We start from the raw sequence: 25,926 nt of genomic DNA on the forward strand, positions 1-25,926 counted from the left end.
GATGCAGACTGGTAAGTAGTATATTCCGTTCGAGGCATATGAGCTGCAGATTGTACACTTAGCATAGATTATATAGCAGTACCCAACCTTAGCGGCGACCACCGGTATCCGTTGCAGCGGTTTGAAAAAGTGTCTTTAGTACAGCCTGGCCCACACTAGCTTGTTGCTTGGAATGCACGTCTACACAGTAATGTTTTGTGAAGGTGTGCGGTGTTGACCATGTGGCTGCTTTGCAGATGTCATCTAAGGGTATGTTCCCTAGAAAAGCCATAGAAGCCCCTAACTTTCTAGTAGAGTGGGCTTTAGGTGGAACAGATAATGTTCTTTTTGCCTTTTGATAGCAAATTTGTATGCACTTTACAATCCACCTAGCTATCCCTGATTTAGAGATGGGGTTGCCTTTATGTGGTGGAGAGAAGGAAACAAACAATTGTTTAGTCTTCCTGAAAGGTTGCGTTCTTTGTATGTAGTACAGTAAAGCCCTCTTAACATCAAGTTTGTGTAAGGCCCTTTCTGCAACAGATTGAGGTTGCGAGAAAAAGACAGGTAATTCCACCGATTGATTGAGATGGAAGGGGGAAATGACCTTGGGCAGAAACTTCGGATTTGTACGAAGTATGACCTTGATGTGATGTATTTGTAAGTAGGGTTCCTGTATAGTGAACGCTTGTATTTCACCAACCCTTCTAAGGGAAGTGATAGCTACGAGGAAAGCTGTTTTCCAGGTGAGGAACTGTAGCTCGCATTTATGCATTGGTTCGAAGGGTGGACCCATTAGCCGTGTAAGAACTACATTTAGATTCCATACAGGGGAAGGTGGTGCCCTGGGAGGAATTACTCGTTTAAGGCCTTCCATAAAGGCTTTAATAGCGGGCACTCTGAACAGTGATAAATGCTGTCTGTTTTGTAGATAAGCAGCAATCGCTGCTAGGTGTAGACGTATGGAAGAATATGCCAGGTTACACCTGTGAAGATGGAGCAGATAGCATATGATGTGCTGTATGGATGCATCTAAAGGGTTGATTGTATTATTACGGCAGTAAATTACAAATCTTTTCCACTTTGCGGCATAGCATGCTCTAGTGGTAGGACGTCTGGCTTCCATGATGATGTTCATGCAATCAGGGGGAAGGTTAAGGTATCCAAATTCTAAGATTTCAGGAGCCAGATCGCAAGGTTGAGCTGAGCTGGGTCCGGGTGCCTGATTTCTCCATGGTTCTGGGTTAGGAGGCATGGGGACAGGTGCAGTTTTTGATGTGGTACCACCGATAGCTGTAGTAGTGTGGTGTACCACGGCTGCCTGGCCCATGTTGGGGCTATCAGAATGAGTGTGAGGGAGTGCTACTGTAGCTTCCTTACCACTAATGGAATTAGCGGGAGAGGTGGAAAGGCGTATGCAAATCTGCCTGACCAGTTCATCCATATCGCATTGCCTTTGGACAATGGGTGTGGGTATCTGGCGGCGAAGCTTGGGCATTTTTTGTTTTCGTGGGTGGCGAAGAGGTCTATGTGAGGATGCCCCCACTGTTGGAAGAATGGGTGAAGAACTTGTGGATGCAGTTCCCATTCGTGTAGTTGTTGCGTTTGTCTGCTGAGCAGATCTGCCATGGTGTTTTGTACGCCTGGAACGTGCTGTGCCAGGAGAAAGATGTTTTGGGGAATTGCCCATCTCCATATGCTCTGGGCTAAGCGGGAGAGCTGGGGAGAGTGTGTCCCCCCCTGTTTTTGGATATAATACATTGCAGTCATGTTGTCTGTGCGAATGAGGACTGCTTTGCCCGAAATCTGTTTTTGAAAGGATTTTAGGGCTAGAAAGTTCGCCAAGAGCTCCAGATGGTTGATGTGGAGCGATTTTTGCTGTGGCGTCCATAGACCTTGCATTGTGAAGTGTAAGAGGTGCGCTCCCCAGCCGGAGAGCGATGCGTCCGCTGTTAGAATCACCTGAGGAACCGGGTCCAGGAACGGCCGCCCTTTGGAAAGGTTTGTGGTGTTCCACCACTGCAGAGAGTGATGGGTGCGGCCGTCCACCAACACCAGATCCGTCAGCTGACCATGGGCCTGGTTCCACTGTCGTGCTAGGCACTCTTGGAGTGGACGCATGTGGAGTCTTGCATGGGGCACTATGAAAATGCAAGATGCCATCATTCCTATGAGCTTCATAAAAACTCTTGCTGGAAGAGAGTGTTGAGGAAGGAATGTTTTGCGCAAGGCTTGTATGCTTGCGATCCTGGCTGAGTTTGGATAGGCAATACCTTTGGAGGTGTCTATAGTTACCCCGAGATATTGCTTTGTGTGAGATGGTAGGAGGTGGGACTTTTGGTAGTTCACCGTGAAGCCTAGCCGGTGGAGTAGTTGAATGGTGCTGTTGGTGTGTTGCACACATTGGTTGTGGGACGTGGCTTTTATGAGCCAGTCGTCGAGATAAGGGAAGACGTGAATTTGTTGACATCTGAGGTGTGCTGCTACCACTGCTAGGCATTTGGTAAACACCCGTGGTGCGGTGGTGACCCCGAAGGGGAGAACCGTGAATTGGTAATGCTGACCGTCCACCACGAACCTGAGGTACTTCCTGTGAGAAGGGTGTATTGGAATGTGAAAGTATGCGTCCTTCAGATCCAATGTAGTGAGAAAGTCTCCCTGACAGAGGAGCGGGAGGACTTGTTGTAGGGTGACCATGTGGAAATGGTCTGAATGTATGTACGCATTGAGAGGCCGGAGGTCCAGAATGGGCCTCAGGGTCCCGTCTTTCTTTGGTATAAGGAAATACAGGGAGTAGACCCCTAGAGAGCACCTCCTGTTTGAGCAGTGTGGAATGTTCTTGAGACATTGGACGGTGCCTTGGTGGGATATTGGGTGGGGTAGATGTTAGCTCGAGACAGTACCCTGACCGAATAATTTGGTTCACCCATTTGTCCGATGTTATGGATTCCCATGCGTGGATAAAGTTTTGTAGTCTGCCCCCGACCGGAGTGGGATGGTCTGGGGGGAGGGAAGGGAAGTCATTGTGCGGGCGGGGTTGCGGAACGCGTAGTGTTAGTTTTGCCCCTGCCCTTATTGTTGTTGCCTCTGTAACCACCCCTTTGGTTGCCCTTTGAAAAGGTATTTTGAGGAGGGGACTTGTAGGAGGTAGAGGCGCTATCGGTGGAATAGCCTCTGCCTGTGCTACGAAAGGATGAGCGCCGAAAGGAGCGTTTAGGGGCCTGTGATTGGAGTGCCCCCATAGACTTTGCTGTGTCTGTGTCCTTTTTCATCTTTTCCAATGCTTCGTCCATCTTTGGCCCAAAGAGAGTTTGTTGGTCAAAGGGGTGATTTAGTATGGACGCCTGGACTTCAGGCTTGAACCCTGAGATCCTGAGCCAGGCATGGCGACGAAGCAGGACACTGGTATTTATGGCTCTAGAAGCAGTGTCGGCTGCATCGAGGGCACACTTAATGGAGGTGTTTGTAATTAGCTTACCCTCCTGTATCAGGTCATGAGCCTTGCGCTTGCGTTTTTCGGGAAGGTGCTGCATAAGAGCCTCAAGCTCGTCGTAGTGTGCTCTGTCATAGCGCGCAAGTAGCGCTTGTGTATTTGCAATGCGCCACATGTTTGCAGCTTGGGAGGCGGTGCGTTTGCCAGACGCGTCTAGAAGTTTGGATTCCTTGTCTGGCGGTGGGGCTTCTCCTGAGGACTGGGAGTAAGCCCACTTTCTAGCTGTGGACACAACTAGGGAATCTAAGGGAGCAGGGCCCCTAATGTATGCAGGGTCTGTGGGTGCCGCCTTGTACTTTTTTTCTATTCTAGGGTTCAGCACCCTGGCCCTGACAGGGTCTTTGAACACCTCTGCAGCATGCTTGGTGACACCTTTAAGCATGGGCAAAATAGACGTGGATTTGTCCTGAATGTCAAATGTGTCCAGTAGGAAGTCGTCTTCCACTGGTTCCACCCCATGGTAGTGTGCTGCTCTCTGCACTAAGTGGTGAAACCCTAAGGAGTCCTCAGGGGGTAACGGCCTGGATGGGTATAGGTCGTCCTGAGGTACATCTGGAATGTCAGGGTTTTGGTAGTCTTCCCATGAGTCTGGGGTCCCCGGTGGAGTGGGGTCCATTGGGGCGTCCGCCGGGTCATAATCTGGATCCCCGTAATCCGGATCTGGGGACGGGGAGCGATGAGGTAAGGGTGGCGGAGACCTGGGAGGGGGAGGGGTGGAGGGGGTGGAGGAGGCGGAGGAGGAGGTAGTGGGGAGGGCACTCTGAGAGGAGAAGTAGCAGAGTCCTTCCGCTTGGGCGGTGGAGGAGGAGCCGGTGTGTCAAGACGTCTTTTCTTGACAATTAAAGTCAATAGCCCAGTCTTTGGATCTTTAGATAGAGTCTTTTGCAAAGGGTCTGGTGTAAAGAGGTCCAGTGGCACCGAATCGTCCGCTGGCGCCGAGGTTTTCGGAGCCGAGGGTTTCGATGGTTTGTGTTGCTTTTTTGGAACCTCCGTTTTTTTCGGCGTCGAAGAAGTTTTCGGCACCGGAGCGTCGGTGCCGACAGATTTGTGTTTGTGTTTTGTCGGCACCGAGAGTCCAGGCTTCGGCACCGGTGGCTTCGGAGTCGAGCTGGGAGTCACTTTCTTCGGTGCCGAATGGGGTTTGTCGGCACCAGGCGTCGGCTGGCTCGAGCCCGAGCTGCCGTGAGACTTCTGAGGCTTCGACACCGGGCCCGAAGGTGGGGTGATAGAAGCTGCGTGCTTGGTTTTGCCCAGGCCTGCAGGCGAGGGTGTAACCTGAGTCTCTTTGGTTTTGGGCGCGGGGGTGGGAGGGGGTACAGTACTCACGACCCGCTGCGCCGGTGTGATGTCCTCCACGTCGGAGTCGTCGGCCTCGGAAGCGCTGACGACGTCGTCCTCCTGCTCGGTGTGTAGTTGCCCCGAAGCTCCGGCGTCGTCTCCGAAGATGTCCGGTGGAGCCGCGGTCGATGAGTGCGCCATGGTGCGTCGAGCTCTTCGATCCCGGATGGTCTTTTTTGAGCGAAAAGACTTGCAGGCGGGGCAGTCTCTAGCCTCGTGTTCTGGGGAGAGGCAAAGGTTACACACCTGATGGAGGTCGGTGTGGGGAAATTTAGACCCACATTTTGGGCACTTTTTGAACGGAGTCCTTTCCATCGGCCGGGGCCGGAGTCGAGGAGGGCCCGAAGGCCGGTGCCGATGTACGGGATGGAGAAAAGTGCCTCTTCGAGAGATGAAGATGATGAAGAAACTCGAAGAACGAGGATTTTCCGTCGAGGCTGGAACCGTAGAAGTTCGAAGCCGGAGCACGAAGTATCACATCCGAGCCCGATGGCGGAAAAAAACAATCTGAGGATGGAGCCGAAGCCCATGCGCAGTACGGACCGAAGGAGGAGTCACCGAACTCGTGACTTCCAAAGACTGTCCAAAGAACAAAAACAAACTGCAAACATCCGGGCCCAACACCAGATGGCGATCTATGCTAAGTATACAATCTGCAGCTCATATGCCTCGAACATTGTATTTCACATTTGTGCAATGGCTCAAATGGTGGGCCCATGAATCTTGTAAGGACTATGTTGAGACTCCACACTGGAGAAGGTGGAAGTCTGGGAGGAATGAGTCTTTTCAGTCCTTCCAAAAAAACTTTAATAGCAGGCACTGTAAAAAGACACAAGTGCAGATATGCAGCTATTCTAGCGAGATGTAAGCTTATGGATGTGTACGCTAAATTAGAACGTTGTAAGTGTAATAGATAACAAATTATGTATTGTATTGAAGCATCTAATGGATCGATCCGATTGTTGTTACAATAAATGACAAACCTCTTCCACTTTGGTGCGTAGCATGCTCTTGTGGTAGGGCGTCTAGTCTCTGATAACATTCATACAGTCTGGCGGAAGATTAAGGTAGCCAAACTCTATGATTTCAGGTGCTAAATCGCAAGGTTGAACTGATTGGGATCTGGATGTCTTAACTCTCCATGGTTCTGAGTAAGAAACTTGGGGGAGAGGTGAAGTTTTTGGTGGCGAACTACTGATAGCTCCAACAGAATTGTGAACCAGGGTTGTCGGGCCCATGTGGGAGCAACTAGGATAAGCGTCCGGGAGTGGTGTTTGAGTTTCCGAACCACTAATGGAATGAGTGGAAGATGTGGAAAAGCGTAAGCAAATATCCCTGACCAATTCATACATAGTGCATTGCCTTTGGACAATGGGTGTGGATGCCTGGTTGCGAAGTTTGGGCATTTTGCGTTTAGGTGGGTGGCGAACAGTTCTATCTCTGGGAAGCCCCACATTTTAAAGAATGGGAGCAGGACTTGAGGGTGAAGTTCCCATTCGTGTATCTGCTGTCGTTGACGACGGAGCAGATCTGCAACGTGGTTGTCTACTCCTGGAAGATGTTCTCCAAGAAGATATATTTTTTGAGGTATGGCCCATCTCCAGATGCTCTGTGCTAGCTGTGACAGCAGGAGAGAGTGCGTCCCCCCATGCTTTTGTATGTAGTACAACGCTGTCATGTTGTCTATGCGCACCAGGACAGCTTTGCCTACTAGATGAAGTTGAAAAGCTTTCAATGCTAGAAAAATTGCTAGGAGTTCGAGATGGTTTATGTGGAGTTGTTTTTGTTGCAGAGTCCACATGCCCTGAATGGTATGTTTTCCCAGGTGTGCTCCCTAACCAGTGAGGGATGAGTCTTCTGTTAGCACTATCTGTGGAACCAGATCAAGAAATGGCCACCCCTTGGAAAGGTTTTGTATGTGCCACCACTGCAGAGAGCGATGAGTATGGCCATCTATCAATACCAGATCAGATAACTGATCTTGAGACTGGTTCCACTGACATGCTAAGCATTCTTGTAGGGGACGCATTTGAAGTCTTGCATATGGAACAATTAAAATGCAAGAAGCCATCATTTTGCAAGCACACTCGGGCTGGTAATGAGTGTTGAGGATGAAACTGTGATATTAGAGCTTGCATGTTGCGAACCCTGACTGGGTTGGGGTACGCTAGAGCTTTACGAGTGTCTATTGTGGCTCCTAGATACACTTGGGACAGGCTCTATAGCATGTTTTTCTAACAGAGATAGAACCTCTTGCTTTAAGATGGTGAGATGTTCTGGTGACATTGCATGTGCTCTTGGAAGAATAGTTGGGGGAGTGCTTGTAAGCTCCGGGCAGTAACCATATTGGATCATTTGTAGCACCCACTTGCCTGAGGTGATTGAATTCCAGACAGGTAGGAATTGGGAGAGACGTCCCCTGACAGCAGTGGAATGATTGGGGGCAGCAGAGGGAAGTCACTGTTTGTTTGCGTGACAAGTGTGTGTGGAATTACCTCTACCTCTTCCCCTACCATTGTTTCCTCTAAAACCTCCTCTAAAATAGCCTCTGGATGAGGGGGATTGGTTGTTGCTCTTGTAAGAGGAGGAGGCATTCTCAGTGGACACAGTTTTTGAGCCACCCCAGTAAATTGAGCATCGAAAAGACCCTTTACTGGCAGGTAACTGTAAAGCCCCCATGGACTTTGGGACCTCAGCGTCTTTTTTCATCTTTTCCAGCAAGATATCAACAGCTGGACCGAAAAGATGCTCTTTGTCAAAGGGTTGGTTAAGTATGGAGGTTTGCACCTCTGGCTTAAATCCAGAGATTCTGAGCCAAGCATGTCTGCGTAATAGTATACTGGTGTTAAATGCACGAGATGCTGTGTCTGCTGCGTCTAGTGCACATTTAATGGAGTTTTTGGTAATGAGTGTAGCTTCCTGAATAAGGTCATTAGCCTTAGATCTATATTGGTCAGGCAAGTGTTGCATGAGTTTTTCTAGCTCATCGTAATGAGCCCTGTCATAACGACCTAGCAGCGCCTGGGCAATGGCAATGCGCCAGTTGTTTGCTGCCTGTGAAGCTTCTCTTTTGCCTGATGCATCAATAAGCTTGGACTCCTTGTCAGAAAAAGGGGTCTCCCTTGTGGCGTGCGAGTTAGCCCTCTTGCGTGCGTTGGAGACTACAAGAGAGTCTAAGGGCAGCTGACCTTTAATATAAATAGGATCGGTAGGAGCCGATTTGTATTTTTTATCCACTCCAGGAGTGATTGTTCTTGCCCTTACAGGATCCTTAAAAGACCATGGGCCAGATGTAGGTAAATTCAATTTAGCGAGTCCTTAATAGCGATTTTTACCGAATCGCTATTAAGGACTAAATTGAATGTAGGTAGGAATCGCTAAAATATTAGTGATTCCTTAAAATTCCTTAATAACGAATCGCAAATTGAGATTCGTTAATAAGGAATACCTACCCATTCATTCCTATGGGCTAGGAGGCTCATAGGAATGAATGGGAAGATATTCACTATTTGAGATTCGGTATTAAGGAATCGCAAATAACGGGAGCTATTTCAAGGGTGCCAGGGTGTCAAAAGGACACCCTGTTGCACCCCTGAAATGTGCAAGTGTGCACATGTGGCGCACATACATGCCCTAAGGGCATGAATTTGTGCCACATGGCACTTCAAAAAAAGCAAAAAAAGTGTTTTTTTACAGGAAATCGATAATTACCACCAACTTGAAGTTGGTGGTAATTAGCGATTCCTTAAGCCTAAAGTGCACTTTCTTTTGTGCTACCTACATTGCATTTAAGGAATCGTAATTTGCGATTCCTTAAATGCAAGAGCAAAATAAGGAATCGCAAATTTTGCGATTCCTTATTTTGCTAGTAGGTTTAAGCTCACCTACATTGCTCTCAGCCAAATACCGATCGCAAATGCTGAAATTCAGCGAATTTCCGCGTTAGCGATCGGTATTTGGACACGTACATCTGGCCCTTTGTCTGAGTGTTTTAACATGCCTTTCAGTATTGGCAAGGTATGAGTAGTTCTTTGTGAGGAAGAAACTGTCTCAAAGAGGAAATCCTCTTCAAAGGTTCTGTATGAAGTTCTACCTCATGATAATAAGCAGCCCTGTTAAGGAGCTTGAGATAAATAATGTTGTCATCAGGTGGGGAAGGTCTGGAGGGATACACATCAGCGTCATTATCTATATTTGGATCTGTGTGGTAATCTTCCCAAGCGTCAGTGTCCTGATCCCCATCCGCTTCATCCTGTGGGTCAGGTGTAATAGGCCTTGGTGGTGAATTTCATGGTGTAATAATCAAGTTAGGATTAGGAGGAGGAGAAGGAGGTGGAATATAAGGAGGAGAAGGGTTATTGGCCCGTATTCTTCTCCTTAAGAGGGATATGATAGTCCTCTGGCAAGTCAGCTTTCCGTTTTTTTTAATGGTTGCCTGAACATGTCATGTTTTAGGGTTTATAACTAGCTTTTTCTGTTTCGGGTCGAAAGTTGGCTCATTAGATGGAGGCTCTTTGGGGAGAGTGTCTTTCTCTTTCTGTGGAGATTTCTGCGCCAAAGGTTTTGGCTCCGGGACTTTGGGCGTCAATGGTTTTGGCTCGGAGTGTTTGGGCTTGGAGGGTTTCGGCTCCGAGTCTTTGGCCTTGGAGGATTTCGGCTCCGAGCCTTTCGGCGTCGAAGGCGGAATCTTCAGTCCCAAAGGTATGTTAATCGATAGATGCTTGGTCTTATGTTTTCTTGTCGAAGGTGTCGGTTCGGTATCAGATCGGGGCTGGCTCGAGCCCGACCCAGAAGGCTTCTCTTTTTGTTTCGGAGCCGGGCCGGAGAGCGGGGCATCGGAATCGTTTTGTCGGTGCCAACCTGAACCCGAGGGCGAAGGAGGGACCGGAGCCTTTGTCTTATGTGGAATGGGCACAGGGGGATCTGTACTCACGGTACGCTGACCCGCAGTGATGTCTTCCTCTTCTTTCATGTCGGAGTCGGCCTCGGACACAAAGATCTGCTCTTCTTCCTCTGGCTCAAGCTGGATGTTGGGTACCGGAATCTTCTCCGAAGATATCCGGAATAGAGTCGCTCTGATGTTGCATTTCGTGGTGCCGAGCCCGGTGATCGCAAAGTGTCTTTTTCGATCAGGATGATCGACACACGTCGCAGTCCTTTTCGACGTATTCCGGGGACAAGCAGAGGTTGCAAACTTCGTGCAAGTCGGTGAGTGGAAATTTAGCATGACAACCGGGACATAGCTTAAATAGTGTCCGTTCCATCGAATGCTAGTGCAATCGGCACGGGTAGGCCCGGCGGCCTGCCTCGAGTTTTCCGATGGAATGTTTTCCGAAGTGACACGATGCGCGTTGAATGAGGAACCACGATCGATAACAATATCTTCAAGGGAAGTGGACTGTGCATCGAAGAGGTCCGAAAATGGTAGCGAATAGGAGCGCAGCAATACACATCCGAACCCGATGGCGGAAAAAAACAATCTAAGGATGGAGTCGATGCCCATGCGCACTATCACCAAAAGGAGGAGTCACCTACCTCATGACTACAAGACTTCTTCGAACAAAAACAAAGTGAAAACACACGGACCCAACACCAGATGGTGATCTATGCTAAAGCATATGATCTACAGCTCATATTCCTCCAACTAAAGAATTTTTGCCTGACCGGGATGGAGCTTCGCACTTATGCGACCGCCATGTTGGTGCTCCCGGCCACGCCCCCGTCCTGATGATGACCCTTGTTTTAACAATCTCTTTTTGGGGTCGAAACCTCAACATCTAGTATAGTGGACTGTTTTTAATTGATTTTGGATAACTACACTCCTACACAGAGTGTTGCACAACATCTACGTATCCATATCAGTCACTTGTATATATGCTTTCTGTATAGCAGTTGCGCACTATAAACTCACCCGCTTCACTTGCACTGCACCTTAACACTATTGGAGCATCTTGTTTTAACTTATTTGTCAAATCAAATATAGCATATCCTTGAATTGAGGTTTTATGAAATGAATTAAATAAATTGAGTTTTGACCTCTGGTTAAACTGATCTAGTGATGGTTTTCACAAGTTGTCACTGATGTTGAGGCTTACCCTTCCCACATACAGACCATTGTTTCTCATTTAGTTATCTCACCTGTTGGCACATTAAAATACTCCCTTTCACATGCTGGACAGGTGGGATAATGGCAGAGGCCACAGGGCACCACCTGGCGGCACTGTGGAGCTATTGCTTGGGCACAATTTATGGATTCAGTAGGATGCTAATAAGGGGAGGAATCTGAGGGGTAAAATCTGTTGACTTTGGATTAAAAGATACATTCCTATATTTTGTATGTAGTAACGTGGAAAAGATAAGTCTTTACATCATGTAGATTGTTGAAACTACAAAAGGGCGCCCATCGCCCATTTCTGGAAAATGTGCAAAAATGTAGCTTTCTTTTCATGAGCAAGCCAATGTTATATTTAATTCTTGGTGGTTCAGACAGTAGGTTCACTAAAATGGGGAGAAAATTCCTTTACCATAGTTAATGCAAGGATATCCTTTTTTTACTCTTTCAAAAATTGTACCAAAAGAGGTTTAAACAATAAAAACAGAATCAATCCACGACTAAAAGTCATCCTATTATCCTTCTTAAATATTCGCACACAGACATGTTCTCGCAGAGGGCTTAATTTTTACCCAAGAAGTAGTAATCTCACAGCAATAACTACAGTAACTGAACAATCCTGTATCAACAATACAGTAGATGCAAATCTGTGATAGTTACACGTCTTACAAGTAACATACTTTTATAATGGCCAGACAAATTACATTGAATAATGCAAATTAAGAACAATTCAAAACATGTATGAAGATGCACAAAGGATCAAGTACCTTGTTGCCTTGACAGTTGAAATACATTCTAGTAACCCTTGCATTCCCAGCCTGACGAAAGCATACAAGCTGCTGTGGGCGATTCCATTCAAACATTCTAACACTACCATCCTGAGCACCAGTGGCATCTGTGAAAAAATATTATAGAAAACACCATAACTGTTTATTCTTAGTATGAAACACATGGTAAAATAGATAGGGGCACTTTCAAATATTGTGATAAATGAACTCAAATCAAATCCAAACAAGCTTTATTCGATTTAAACACTTAAATCACAAAAGCATAATACATAAAAGATAAAAATCAAATAATTTCATGTCCATTAAAATACAAGATTAGAAATATCAAATATAAGATATATTCATGGAATGTTCAAGTATAATCTCTTGAAAGTACATGCATAAATAATAATGCTTAAAATTCATATTCCAGGTTAAAATTAGGGGGATTACATGGTTTTTCAAATTCTAATCACACCCTTTAATCATTTTACTAAAGGTTCCATAAAAATCTCTTCGTCCAACAATTGTAGTGTAAAAAAGGCAGGCCGACATTGTCTCAAACCCAACCGCTTCAGTATTGGCATGATCCATCTTCTGCACACAAAACCATAACATTTGCAGAAGAACAACACGTATATGGTAGACTGAGAGGAAATATCAATACAGGGACAAGAATCTAAAGGCCATTCGCAACGCTGCTTACTCAACATATGGGAACCCTCGGATTTGAACCACACAGACCAAGATTGGGTAACACTGGGGACGACATTGGCCAAATGCAACAGCACAGTGCTGGGGATCGCAACTGTCCCCGACGCACCAGCAATGGTGCCAAGACATGGACCGTGCAATGGTGACGGAGAAATCTGTCTACATGCACAGAGGCTGCCCTAAAAAATGGACGAAGGTGTGGGGAAAGTGGAATCATTTCTGGGGCGATATCTGCGAACCTCCCCCACCAGAACAGGTATCAGACGACAGTGACTAATTTTGATAAATGACATGGCAGGTCCCACCACAATATACATCATCTGAGGGGTTTGGAGGGGTAGATGATGCTCATACAATAATATGTTGTACTGTGCCGCGCTTGAATGACTCTAGACTATTGTCAGTGCATGCCGCTGAAATTCCTCTGCTGTATTACATAGCCGTTGATGCTTTTCAAATTTTCAATAAAAGTTTTTTTTTTAAAGTAAAAAACAAATCTAAAGTCCGCGACCAATAGTTCATATTAGGGAACGCAGTCATTCTAAAAAAAAAATGACCAATGCGGAAACGAGTTAACAACATTCTGCCATAGCTCCCCTTCACACTTGCAAGGTTCGGTTGGATCCCTGGTTGTGATAATAAAAGTTGGTTCTCTCTAACAGACAGTTTGACTACTTCTTGGGATAGTCTGTTGTTCCCCAGGAAGTCCATACAGATAGTCTTGAGTACTTTCCTAGGAACAGCTGCAATACTAGGCAGGTTAGAAAAGTATTCTGGACATCCCAGGTTAGTCACAACGTTTTTGACACACTAAAGCCATGGTATACGTGACTCCCCTTCCAGTTTATAACATTCTAAAATCACCTCGCGAGTAAGGCTGGTAGCGGGATTGGACAAAATCTAAAAAGTACCGTCTGTGTTTTAATTATATCTGATACATATGGTATGCCAAATTCTGCATGGCAGATAAATGAACTCATAAAACAGTGCATTATCTTAAAAATTGATAAGTCAATCAGTCCTCACTCTGACTTATGAACCTCGATTTACAATGCTCTGCATATAAAGGTGAATGATTTTTCTTTGCAGCTCCACCGCACTGTCCTTATCTGAATTACTTCGGTTTCTTGCCACCCTATGGTCTCTTCAAATAAACTCTTTGAGAATTCCCCAGAAGTCTAGCAATAAAGGAATTCTCCCATTTCAACTTAAAAGTGAAAGCAACTGCAGCAATGTACACGTGGTAGGTTTGTTCACACAGCTTACTAAATAATAATAACATTGAATCCCCCTCTTCAAGGAAAACAAACAGAAGTTGAAAGGTACTGAGAAGATTCTTTTAAATGTGCCACATTTCTTGTTTACTTGTATTTAATTCAGTGGATTAACTGGCAACTGGACAGTTACCGTATTTGAGATGAATCCCAAGGCCAGCAAACTTGCTAGCATAAAGTTTGATACACAAGAGATAGCTATCAAGTGAAGCATAAGACCCTTTTTAAAAAAAAATTCAAAACCAAGCAATTTATTATCGACAGGCAAATCACCAAATCATCAGAAGCAAACGACAATGTTGCCTCACATCGCTTCTAGCACCTGCTTTTTAAGCATTTCTTTTCTGTCTCACTAAGCTATCCTATTCCGACATTCCACCAGTCTGTATACAGAAACCACCCAATCTAATCTGAAGTTTCACTGGGATTCTGAAATGTCCCTCCCCCTCCTGAGTGGTGCAAACGATACTGAATTCTTTCTTTGAACACATATTTATCCACGAAACATGAAAATATCTTACATGAATTTTCTCCCTTAGAGAACACCATGTGGGTGGGTAACATGGGCCAATTGTAAGTAAAATGATAAAAAGAACAACTTCAACATTAGTTTTTCCCTTCTGCTGTGGAATTGACCATTACTGCTGTAAGGGAAGATCCTAAGATTCAATTAGAGGGAAATTGAGCGGATCCCATCAACTTAGAGGTACTTGTGGTAGCTTTTGCCATGCAGATGGTACTCAGATTGTTCGAAGGGGGAATATCAATATCATCACAATTCCTGATTTCTGGAATCTTGCCTTCTTGCTATCCATGACTGGATAACCAGAACTCACCTGAAGCTCAATACTAACAAAAGTGAAATGCGCTGGCAGTGGATCATCCTTCAGGGCTGCGACAATGAGCACTTTTGTAGAGCCAGAATAGAAGTCTGTACTAGAGTAGGTACAGGCCTATTAATGGGTCCCAAGAGGATAAATGGCACAAGGGAGGGATCCGCCAATGGAAACCGAACTGGACACCCTGTGGCTTGGTTGGGTACAAATGTAAGATAGAGGACGCTGGAATTGCAGTAAAAATTTGCAGCAAGGCCCTCTTTGAAGGTCTCATTCTGCTGCAGGGTCGGTGATGGCTTGAGTAACTAGGGGCGCAACAGAACCAATTGAGGAATTGGTTCTGTGGCAGGTTATTTCAACAGAGTTCAACTTACATCTTCATGTCCTCACGCCTTCTTTTTGGAGTCAGAGTGCCAAGATGAGAATGAGTCCCACTATGCTTTTTTATGCTTACATGTGGACTTGGATTTACTGGAAGTCTTTTAGGGGGGAAGAGGAACAGTCATGGCAGCTGCCCCGAGAATGCGTACCGTGACTTGGAGCAGAATCAACATAAAGGCCGCAACATCTTGTGTTCGGTGACATACAATTTCGTATCCTGGTCCTGAATCACCACTGGATGCATGAGGACCTATTTATCTCATGGCTTAAAGTCACAGCCCAAGCCAAAGCACCAAAGACATACCACATGCGGGTTTGCGACCGACACGTGCTACCTGTAATTATGGTACAGCTCGAATTTTTCTTATGATCCAGTTGGCTGTCATCTTAATGGCTGGGTTGGGAGGGGTGGGTGGATAGGGTATTCCTATGTCATTCCTATATCACTAGAGAGAGTGAGAGAAGCAGGTCAGTTGCGGTCTCCCAAATATTATTTTCTCACACAGAGCAACTGCTGGTATCTGTTTCCCAAAATTGTTCAACAGATTTCCAGAATCGATTATTTAATTTTTCTCGAAGAATCCTATACAACAGAAGTTGTCCCAATACATAACCCTTGTAGATGTTAGGATATCCAAAGATATTGACGCCTCACTCACTAATAGTGACATGCTTCATCATTGGCGTCTTTCCACACCCAGGTATGATGGACAACCTGGGCGGACTCAACCAAAAGATGTTATGGGAGTTCTTATATACATTTTTTGCTGGTTATGCAGGGAACCAGGTGGGTGATATATTTAAAAATACCTACAGGTATACCCCAATGCTTTGCTTTATTCGTAGAGTACCTGGGGCATGGAATAAAATCGGTGTATTTAATGGGGTTCTTTTGATCTCAATTGGTTCAAATGTACCCACTTAAAAGTGCCAACATGTTTCGGCCCTCAACGTGAGCCCTTCCGTGTCTGGGGCCTTCTTCAGGGCTGAAATATCTACTCTTTGGTATCCCTGGCTATTGTTTGGCAATATATTTAATGCAAACATAAACAAGTATGAGGCCTATTGCACTCATCTATTTTCCTTAATGGCGCCGGCGGTGACCGATCTTTGATGAATGTGTGAATACAAGACGGCACCCTAATTCACAAGACCCGCATGGTGCATAGTAGCACCACCCAGTAGAAATACTACTGTAACATTAAGGAAAACAGGTGAGTGCAATAGGCCTCATACTTGTTTATGTTTGTGGATCAGGTAGAACCTAGTCCCTGCCAGGACAAGGGAACCCCCAAAAGCAGAACCCCACCAACCCCAAGGGGACGTAGGAGGGAAAGAAGGCTGAAGAGGCTCGTACACTCACAGCAGAGGAACCAAGGGCAAGGACTGAGAGGCCGAAGCACCTCACTCCCCCACAAGGCAACAGAGCTTCCGCCGAATGCCAAGACAGGAAGACGGAAGAAGAAGAAGAAGCCTAGAGGGTCCAAGGAAACTAGGGAGAAGAAGGCGAGCCCATTCCAGATGGAGAGCAGCCTCCCATCCAGAACAAGCCGGCGGTCAAGGCCAGAAGCAAGAAGAACAGCCCGAGGCTCCAGGAAGGCTGAGTAGGCGACGCCTGGCAAGGGAGAACACAGGGACATCCCAGACCGCAGAGCGGGAGCAGGGAGAGGAGGAGAGGCCCAGGCCACCACCTTGAGTGGCTGCGCACATGACCACAGGAAGCAAAAGCAACCTACGTAAACACCATGGAGAACAGGTACCCGAAGGCGAACAGAACCCTCCAGCAGAGCGCAAGCCATATGACAGCCACCACAACCCCACATAGGGCACGTGAAGTCACAAGATATGGGAACGCTCTTTGGAAGAACTTCCGCTGCAGAGGAATAAACAAAAGAACCACGGGGAAAAAAGCACCCAAGCAAAGCAGAAGGCCCATTCTCAGGGCCAAGTCTGCACAACAACTCCTGCAAAACTCACACACAACAACAAAAGGGCCGTCCAGCAGCCAACAATGCCAAAGTCCCAAGGAGGGACGTAAACGGCCAGAAAAACCTACTCCACAACCATAACCGCCGGCCTAAGAAGATCTAAAGGCAACTCTAACTCAGAAGTCACTGAGGAGGGGACAGAGGAGGGGGACGACGGAGCCTTGCCAAGAGCCTCTGGATGGCGGAGTCGGCCGTGGCATGGAACAACAGACTGCCATCAAATGGGAGATCAATGAGCCTCTCCTGAATATTTTCGGGGAAGACGCCGTCCCGAAGCCAAGCATGGCGACAGAGAACGATTGAGGAAGCCATGGCCCGGCCCAGCGCCTCAGAGACATCCAGACCCGAGTGGAGAATAAACGCCGCAAGCTCCCAGCCATCCAATGCTTGATGCCGCAAATCCACCTGAGCAGACTCCAGGGACGCCGCATATCCCAGAGACTCAGCCTAGTCCCACAAACAGGAGGAGGCCCTAGTCAGCACACACAAGGTGTTAAGGGCTCGCAGGGCCGCGCTCATCAAGGTGAAAATGTTGTGTCCCCAAGTATCCAGCCAGCGGGCCTCTCTGGACGGCAGAGCCAACAGGGGCGGTAGGGAGGGGAAAGCAGTCCGCAAAAGGGGGCTGGCTGCCGAGGGGTGAATGGACAGGCACGCCGGGTCACACGGCGTCGGAAGGTGCCGATGCAGAAGATGCGGAGGCACCGGGTCCCCGGAGGCAGGATGCCTTCAAGCCCTTGGCAAGGCAGAAAGGAGCGAACCTTCAAAGGGAAGCAAGATTTCCCTTCCACCAGAGCCCTGGTGGAGGACCGCCAACAGATGGTCCGCCGGAAAGTGAGCCACCAGGTCACCCATGCATAGGATGTCCACAGCCGTGGACACCGCGTGAGTGAAGGCTGCACCCGCATCCGTAGGGCCCTGTGGTGGAGAAAGCAGCTTCTCCGTGGGCGACGGCTGAAACTAAGGCGGCCATCCCCAAGGCCAAGCGGGGCGGGCAAGGGCCAGACCTGGAAGTCAGGAGGAGCGGAAGAATGAGGGACCTGCCGCTCTTCCAACGAACACCTCTGCCTCAGGAAGGGCGGGGAACCGCCCTTCCTCGCCGGTGAAAAGGACACCATACGGCGACCAGTCTCCGGGGAGGATGATACCAATATGCAGCCTGCCTCCGGAGAAGGAGCGTTCGAAGACGAATCCGCGGTACGACCCCTGTGTGGATCCGTAGAGTCCGCTGCTTGACCGGCGTCACCGGGCAAGGGACCTCCAAGTCACTCCGCACTGGAGACCAGAGCGGGGACCGGAGTAGAGCTGGAGCCGCACCGGCCCCAGCACGGCGCTGGCCCGGCCCCCGCCGAGGCAACCACCTGCATGGGGGAGCGGGACGGGCCCGGGAAGGGGCCCGAAGCCCTCTGCCAGCCACGGCCCAGAAGGCGGCGAAGGTCGCCCGGCAATCCCTGTGGCAGCGCCAGGGACAATACAACCTCCGACTCGCCCTCCAACGAGGCAGGCACCTGTGGAGAGGTAAGAGAAGGGCCCGGAGAGGGACGAGAGGTCCGCCCTCGGCCTCGACCCGGTGCAGGAGGAAGAGAGTCCACCGACCCCTGTGGCGCCGCACGGGCCAGCTGCTGCCGGCGTCGGAGCGGCGTCACCTAGGCCTTAGACAGGACCACTCTGCTAAGGGACCGAGAGGGGCTCGGGGATGCGACCCGAGCACCGGCGACCTCACGCAACACCACAGGGACTCCCGCAGGAGTTTGCTGCGAGGCAGACACAGTGGCCAGAAGGAGATGCCCAAGAGGAGCCGCACCCCAACAGTACCACATCGCCCAAGCCTGGATCCGACTCAGTGGGCCTGAGCCACCGGTGGTGCCGCGGAGGGCCCTGCGCAGGGCAAGGGATCCGCCGACGCCCCAGGAGGGGAAGGAGGAGGAGACGCTAGCGAGGCCTGCAAAGCCGCCGCGTAAGTCTCCATCTGGACTCTCAACGCCCCAACACCAGGAAACGGTGGATAGGCCGACACGCAGGGCCGCATCACCCGCGAAGAGTCCACGCCCCCGGTAGGCCAGAAACCAGCCCCCGGGAACAAACTGCGAGACTTACCGATCGGGGAGCGACGCTCACGTGACATCGGAGAAAGGCGAGGAGCACGACCACGGCCGGACCTGAAGTCGTCTGCCGAAGCAGACCGAGGGGAGGACATCGACCTGGAGAGACGCGCCGAGAGAAGTTTAATTTGGCGCTCCCGCCTCGACTTCAACTTTTGGCACGCCGCACAGTCTGTGGTGCCATGATCCTCCCCCAAACACCACATACAAATGAGGTGAGGGTCCGTCGCCGACATAAGACGCCCACAAAACGTGCAAGTTTTAAAACCCGAAGGTATTCGCACACAATTGCGCCAAAAAAGAATGGAAGAAAGGGGGGCATAGCAAAGAACGGATCCGCGTTGCATGCAGAAAAGGAAAAAACTGACGTAGGCGCGTCGGGGCGGGGCTTATGTGACCTCGCTGATGTCACGTACGCGAACGACGCCTGGGCGGAGTCGCGTGGTGTCACCCCGCCCCCAGCACGCAGGGATGCTGTGGCTAAAAGTTTCCGGATCCAGTCTCACGCCTGGGGATAATTCTACGTGAAGGAATCTGCAGCTAGTAGTCTCTATCAGATCAAAAATGTCTACCAGTATGTATGTCATGTGACTCCTACACCTTGTAGTCTTCTGGCTTATGTAATATTTCCTATACACTGATTTACACACCTATGACTGATTGTCTCTGTGTAGTGTGTGTGTGATGTAAAGTGCTCTGACACCCTACACTGGTATAGGAGGTGCTATACAACTAATTAAATACATGTGGGAGAGAGTGATTATGGAGACTTGAGGTGGCACTGTGAAAGGGTGGTAGTGAGGGAGTCTATGGGGGGCGCCAACAAACATTGTCACACAGGGCACCACCAGTGCTAAAGCCGTCCCCGATCTGCACTTGTGACTACCTGTTTAGTAGTGCAATGTTTAGAGGGGCTCCTAGAGCTTTGGACCACGGTGTCACTGCACCATTGAAATCATGACCCTAGAGCCTGCAAGATAACTGCACTCCTGACTGCCTTTTTAGTAGTTAAATATAGCAATAATTAGTGTTTACAGGAGTTCTGACAACTGTTGGCAGCAGTACCACTACACCTGCATTGCCATTGAAATCATGGCACTAGTGGCTGCTACATAACTGCTCTTATGACTGCCTCAAATCAAACCACTTTTAACTGCAAGATAACTGCAATTGTGTCTTCCTGTTTATTGGCAGTCACATATAGCAATATGATGTGTTTAGAGGAGTTCTGAAAACCTTTGGGCCTGGTGCTACTGTACCTGCTGCACCATTCAAATCATGACCCTGTTGTCTACTAGGTAACTGCACTTGTGGTTGCCTGTTTAAGATATAACAAATATAACAATTTTAGGTGTTTAGTGAGGTGCCTGGAGCTTTTGGTCCCAATGCCACTGCACCTGCTACACTATTGAAATCATGACCCTAGTCACTTGTGACTGCCTGTTTAGTAGTAAAATATAGCAATTTTAGGTGTTATGCAAGGTGCCTACAGCTTTTGGTTCTGGTGTCAATGCACCTGTTGCACCATTGAAATCATGACCCTGTTGTCTGCAAGTTAACTGCACTTGTGACGGCCTGTTTCGCTTTACATTTTAACAATAATCTGGGTTTAGTGGGGTCCATAGAGCTTTTGGCCCCGGTGCCATAGCACCTACTGCACCATTCAAATCAAGTCCCTTTTAACTGCAATTGTGACTGTCTGTTTTGTAGTCAGACACAGCAATATTATGTGCTTAGAGGAGTTCAGACAACTTTTGGACCCGGTTATATTGCACCTGCTGCACCATTCAAATCATGACCCGGTTGTCTACAAGGTAACTGCAATCATGGCTGCCTATTTAGAAGTAAAATATAGTGTAGCTCTTGTATATTAACCTTATTTTTGACTCACAATGTTTACTAAAGCATTTAGAATTTGATCACAATGATAAAATAGATTAAACTGAAAAAAATCAATCCAATAATGCCTACAAAGTGCAAAGAAAGGCACTGATGCATGAACAGGAAAGGCCACAAACGTTATAAGGCTAAAGCACCTGCTTTACATAACTAAGTAATAAAAAGCAAGCATTCCAGCATACTGTTAGAAGATGTCTGCCTTTTATATTGGAAGAGATCTTATCTTGACAGTGAATGGGGCTTAAATATTGTGAATAGCTTTAGTAGTATTATAAATGCGTGCAGCCAGGGGAAGTTAACAGAAAAAAAAGTTTCACACAAAAGCAAATGAACACAGTAATTCAGCTTGGGGAATGAATAGGAGCCCCCGTTTAAGATATATGAAACACAAGAGATTTCACAAGCACAGCACGAAACCTAAAAACAAATTAAAGAGTGTTTTACTACCAGAACATGTAAAACTTAAAAACCCAACATGTCTGTAAGGAGGAGCAGACTACAGGTTATTTAAGGTTTCTTTATTTAAGTGAACAGGACGACATCGACATGGACGCACCGCTTTCAAAGAGCCCACCAACTGCCTAACCTCACGATCTAGAACTCCCCTGCCATAATCTTCTATGCATTCTCTCGGCACGTGGAACCTCCAGACGCCTAGAAAATGTACATAAGAACCCAACACATCTTTCCCCTTTACATCAATAAAGAAATACAGAACACCTAAAACATAAAGGATACAAGTGATAACTATGCTACACTTGAATAAGAAGGAGGAATCACACATAATAAAAAGATCAACATTATAAAACATAATCCTGGAACTTAGAAGGTAATTTGGTAGGCCTGGCTGACAGTGAACGACCCATGACATTGGTCTTCTTATGATCTTTGACCCGAACCTGGTTTAGTTCGGTCACTCAAACCCAGCTTTGACACAGAAATCTTCCCTTTGTTCCACCACTTGCCATCATCCAATTTTACAGCACTTTTATTGACTTTCACAACTTTTTTCAGGGCAGATAATTTGGACTCCCCTTTAGGTAAAATCCTGGAACACTTCACTCTCACCATGACACCTACATCAAACTTTAACTGCTTAGAGCTTAGATCAACATGTAATTGATCGTTTCTGCTCTGTGCTTCAACTCATCTTTTGCTAACATCTTCACTTTTCTTTCTTGGCAATGTAGCCTGCCTTTACCCATACATCTTCTCTACAACTGGGAAGCAGGAACACGCCCTCTTAGCAAAACAAATGGGCAAACACCAGTGTCAGAGTTAGCGGTTGTGAAAACAGCCCACAATAGTTTTCCAAGTTCCTCCCTACAATTTAGACCACTCGCTCTTGCCAATTGCACATTCTGTTTTATGACTCTGTTAAATCGTTCAACAAGGCCATTGCTCATTGGATGATATAATGACGTTTTAATGTGCTTCATGCCCATGGAAGGTAAACATTCCTAACTGGATGGATACGAATTAAGGACCATTATTAGCGAGCAATTAATTCATCAGGCATGCCCTCCCTAGCAAATAGCGATTCAAGGAACTTAATCACAGTTGTAGAATCAGACGTTTTCACCTATTTGATTTCCAGCCAGCGACTATAGTAATCCATGAAAACTATACCATACTAAACTACACAGCCAGATATTATCATGGGACCAACAATGTCAATCGCTAGTTTAACCCATGGCTTGTTGGGAACTTCAATAGCCTCTAAGGGACTGGGAATCTTTACCTGTGATTTGCCACTAACCACACACTCCATACTATCTCTCACACAATGCTCCATCTGCCTGTCTAAGGTAGGCCACCAGAAGTTCTCTCTTAACCTCCTCTTCATGGCACGCATGCCTATGTGACCTTCTTGTGCTAATGAAAGCACCTTGTTTCTCATAGCATCTGGCACCACCAAAAGTGACGACCGATACAACAACCCGTTCACAACACAATTTGTCAAAAACATGTTTGCATTTGCTGACATGACCCTGATGATTATTTCCATGTGACCATCCCTTGCTTAAGGTTTTTAAAATCTCCTCAAATTCTTTATCTCTCTCAGAAGCCGCTCTCCACTCTTGTTCTGTTATGGCACCTTCAGTTTGAGCTACTACACTGCACAACAATTTTAATTCATTACTCAAATCTCTTGTCTAAACACCATCACAGCAATGAGGAGTTAATTGAGACAATCTGCCAAAAGATTACTCCTGCCCGGCACATACTCAATGCTAAAATTATGTTCCATGAGCCTATACTGCCATCTTGCAATCCTATGGGTTGCTTTTCCCCCACCTCTTGTGGTGAATAGCTTCACCAATGATTTGTGGTCAACACGTACCACAAACTTTGAACCATACAGATTGTGTTTGAAATGAGTGATACCCCACCAACAGACGAGAGCATCCCGCTCAATCACAGAATAAGTGAACTCGGCCCCATACAAACTGCTAGAAGCAAATGCAATCACCTCATCTTTGCCATCTCTATGCAGCATGAGCACAGCACCCAAACCCTTTTGAACATCATCCGTCATAATTACGGTTTGATTCTCCGTACTGAACGCCCTAAGAGGAATGGCATGTGCTACCTCCTGTTTGATCAGTTAAAATTCATTAGTGCACTCATCATTCCAACAAAGCATGACATTTTTCTTGAGGAGACATCTGATGTTATAAGTCTTGGACACACAATTGGTAATAAACCGGGTGTAGGAGAGTAAGATCTGCTTCTTATAGTTACCCCCACTTTTTGCTGATGTTTCACTGTTTTTCGACTTTAGTCTGGCTGGGGCCCTGCTAACCAGGACCCAAGCCTAGCTGCTTCCTCTCTAAATTGATTACCAGTACTTTAGGTACACTCCAGATTGGATTCTGGGGTACCCTTATAAGTCCCTAGTATATGATATACTATGTAACCAGGGCATAGGTACCCCAGAGGCCTACCAAGGGCTGCAGCATGTATTATGTCACCCCTGGGAAGCCTTCCAAAATGACACCACAGGACTGCTATTGCAGCCTGGGTAAGGTTGTGCATTCACCCCTTACTGAGATATAGGTCACTATATCTCTCCATATCTCTGCACATATAAACCTATCAGTCACCCCTATGGCAGGCCTTACTAATCCTGAAGGCAGGGTGCTGGGTTTTATGTGAGAGGGTGCCCATGCATGAGCAGAGCCCCTCTACAGCCTTCGGAACCTTAATTCCGGGGTTGTTTGTGATGCAGCCAAACCATATACTCTGAAGTGCATTATAACCAAACGGTAAATGCTAACTTTGGGATGGCTGCACAGAAACATGTCGTGTTTGGTGTCAAACACCTTTGAATCATACCCCCACACCAGTAACTGGTGTGGGAGTATGATCCCACCCTTCTAGAGGGAGAGACATGACAGCACCGGTATACCCGGTAGCAGCTAACAGAGCCCTGGCATCACAAAATGGATGCTGCCAGCCACAGACACGAGTCTGCCCTCCTGCTGTTGGACAAAACTCCGGCAGGGGAGGCCTGGACAATAGGTTTCCTGTCACAGGGAGGTGTCACCACCTTCCAGACAGGCTTTAGTGTATTAGGGCAGGGTGGGTGCACTCCAAGAGTGCTTTGAAGTTCAGCACTGGGGGCACATTTGGTGTCCCTGTGCATAGCCCAGTCCAAACCGGTTGCAGGGGCTACCAGCCCCTGCTCTGGCGTGAAACTGGACAAAGGAAATGGGTGTAGCCACCCTTCTTTCCTGACCCTTCCATAGGTGGGTTCCCCAGAGTATGTCCAACCCCTTCCTTGGGTATAAGAAAGGAACCCCTGGCTACAGGACTTTAGATTACACCTGGACGAAACTCTGATACTGAATCCTGGAACTTCGACGATCTACATTGAACTAGATGACTGAAGAATCTCCCTTGGAGTAAAGGGGTTACTCCCCTGCAAGGCAGGCACCAAAGACGCATGTGTCCGGTTTGCATCTCCAAAGCTCCCACCGGACTCCGAAGAATTTTGCAACACAGGAGGTGGGTTTCCGTGGTCTCTGAGGTCGATCTGTGCACTCAGCAATTCCGAGGCATGTATCCCTCGTGGAAGACCGTGCAACCCGAACCCCTGGACACCGCAACCATTTGCAGAAGCATCAGCTTTCCAGTGACTCCTGCAGCTGAGCTTTGGGTTACTTGTAGCCCTGACCCAAGCAGCATTTGCATCGAAGATTGCCCGCTTACACTCCACGAGTGTTCCATGAGCTGGCCCTTTGTGTTTTCTCTCGAGGTCCCTTCGAGATCCCTAGTCCTTTGATTGGTGGGTCCCTGTGAAGGCAACTTTAACTTTAATTGGGCTTACCTGGTTGCTCCAGACGTGCCCTGACTCTCCATCACTTGGGGAGACCCCAATGACCCGCACCGAAGCATCTTTTCTCTTCCTGTGTGGGTTGCTGTTGCCAAGGCTTGTTGGGTCCAATCAGGGCACCGACCCCGCGGCACTCGACATCCTTCGTGGGACAACTCGAAAACAGCTCCTGGTCGTCCTCGACGCCCCCCGGTCCTCATGGCTGCAGAGTCAAGCTTCGCCTCTTCGCACCTGAAACACCCGACATCGGTGGGCATTCGTCTATCGTGCCCCTGGTCACTGGCAAGTGACCCAGACTCTGTCCCTTCTGCTTTCAGGTTCTTCTGATCTTCGATCCAGGCTTGGATCACACGGACATTCTTCTCCTTCCCGGCAGCAGCACTTTGCAGCAGGTCGCCACTGAAAACGACGACGCGACCCGACACCATTTGACACCTATGCACCCGGCTTCCCTGGGTGTCTTGAGTACTCCAGTGCTCCTGTGGGTGCTGGCCCTAGAACCCCCTAAGTCTAAAGGTGTCTGCTCAAAGTCCTCTCCTAAGTGTCCTTAAACTTTAAATTTCCAACCGCGACTTTCCCCATAGAAGCTAACTGAGCTTGCGGCTGTGCTCTCACACTGCACACGTCCCCCTGGGTCCCCTGTGTCACTACCTTGGGTGGTTCCTTGGGGTCCCAGCGAGTCTACAGGCTCTAGGCCTTGGGCCTAG

At 47.7% G+C, this 25,926-nt stretch overlaps 1 protein-coding gene across 3 annotated transcripts in view; it reads right to left on the reverse strand.

Annotated features, from left to right (window-relative positions):
* DMXL2 (Dmx like 2) overlaps positions 1-25,926 on the reverse strand; it is a 2,034,639-nt gene that overhangs the window by 266,734 nt on the left and 1,741,979 nt on the right. For all 3 annotated transcript variants that reach the window (XM_085644194.1, XM_085644192.1, XM_085644193.1), the window contains one exon: positions 11,690-11,817. In XM_085644194.1, coding sequence (XP_085500320.1) covers positions 11,690-11,817 — 128 coding nt within the window. The remainder of the gene's footprint in view (positions 1-11,689; positions 11,818-25,926) is intronic.

Source organism: Triturus cristatus, chromosome 3_1, assembly GCF_964204655.1.
Source record: "Triturus cristatus chromosome 3_1, aTriCri1.1, whole genome shotgun sequence".
In the NCBI taxonomy this organism is placed as follows: Eukaryota; Metazoa; Chordata; class Amphibia; order Caudata; family Salamandridae; genus Triturus; species Triturus cristatus.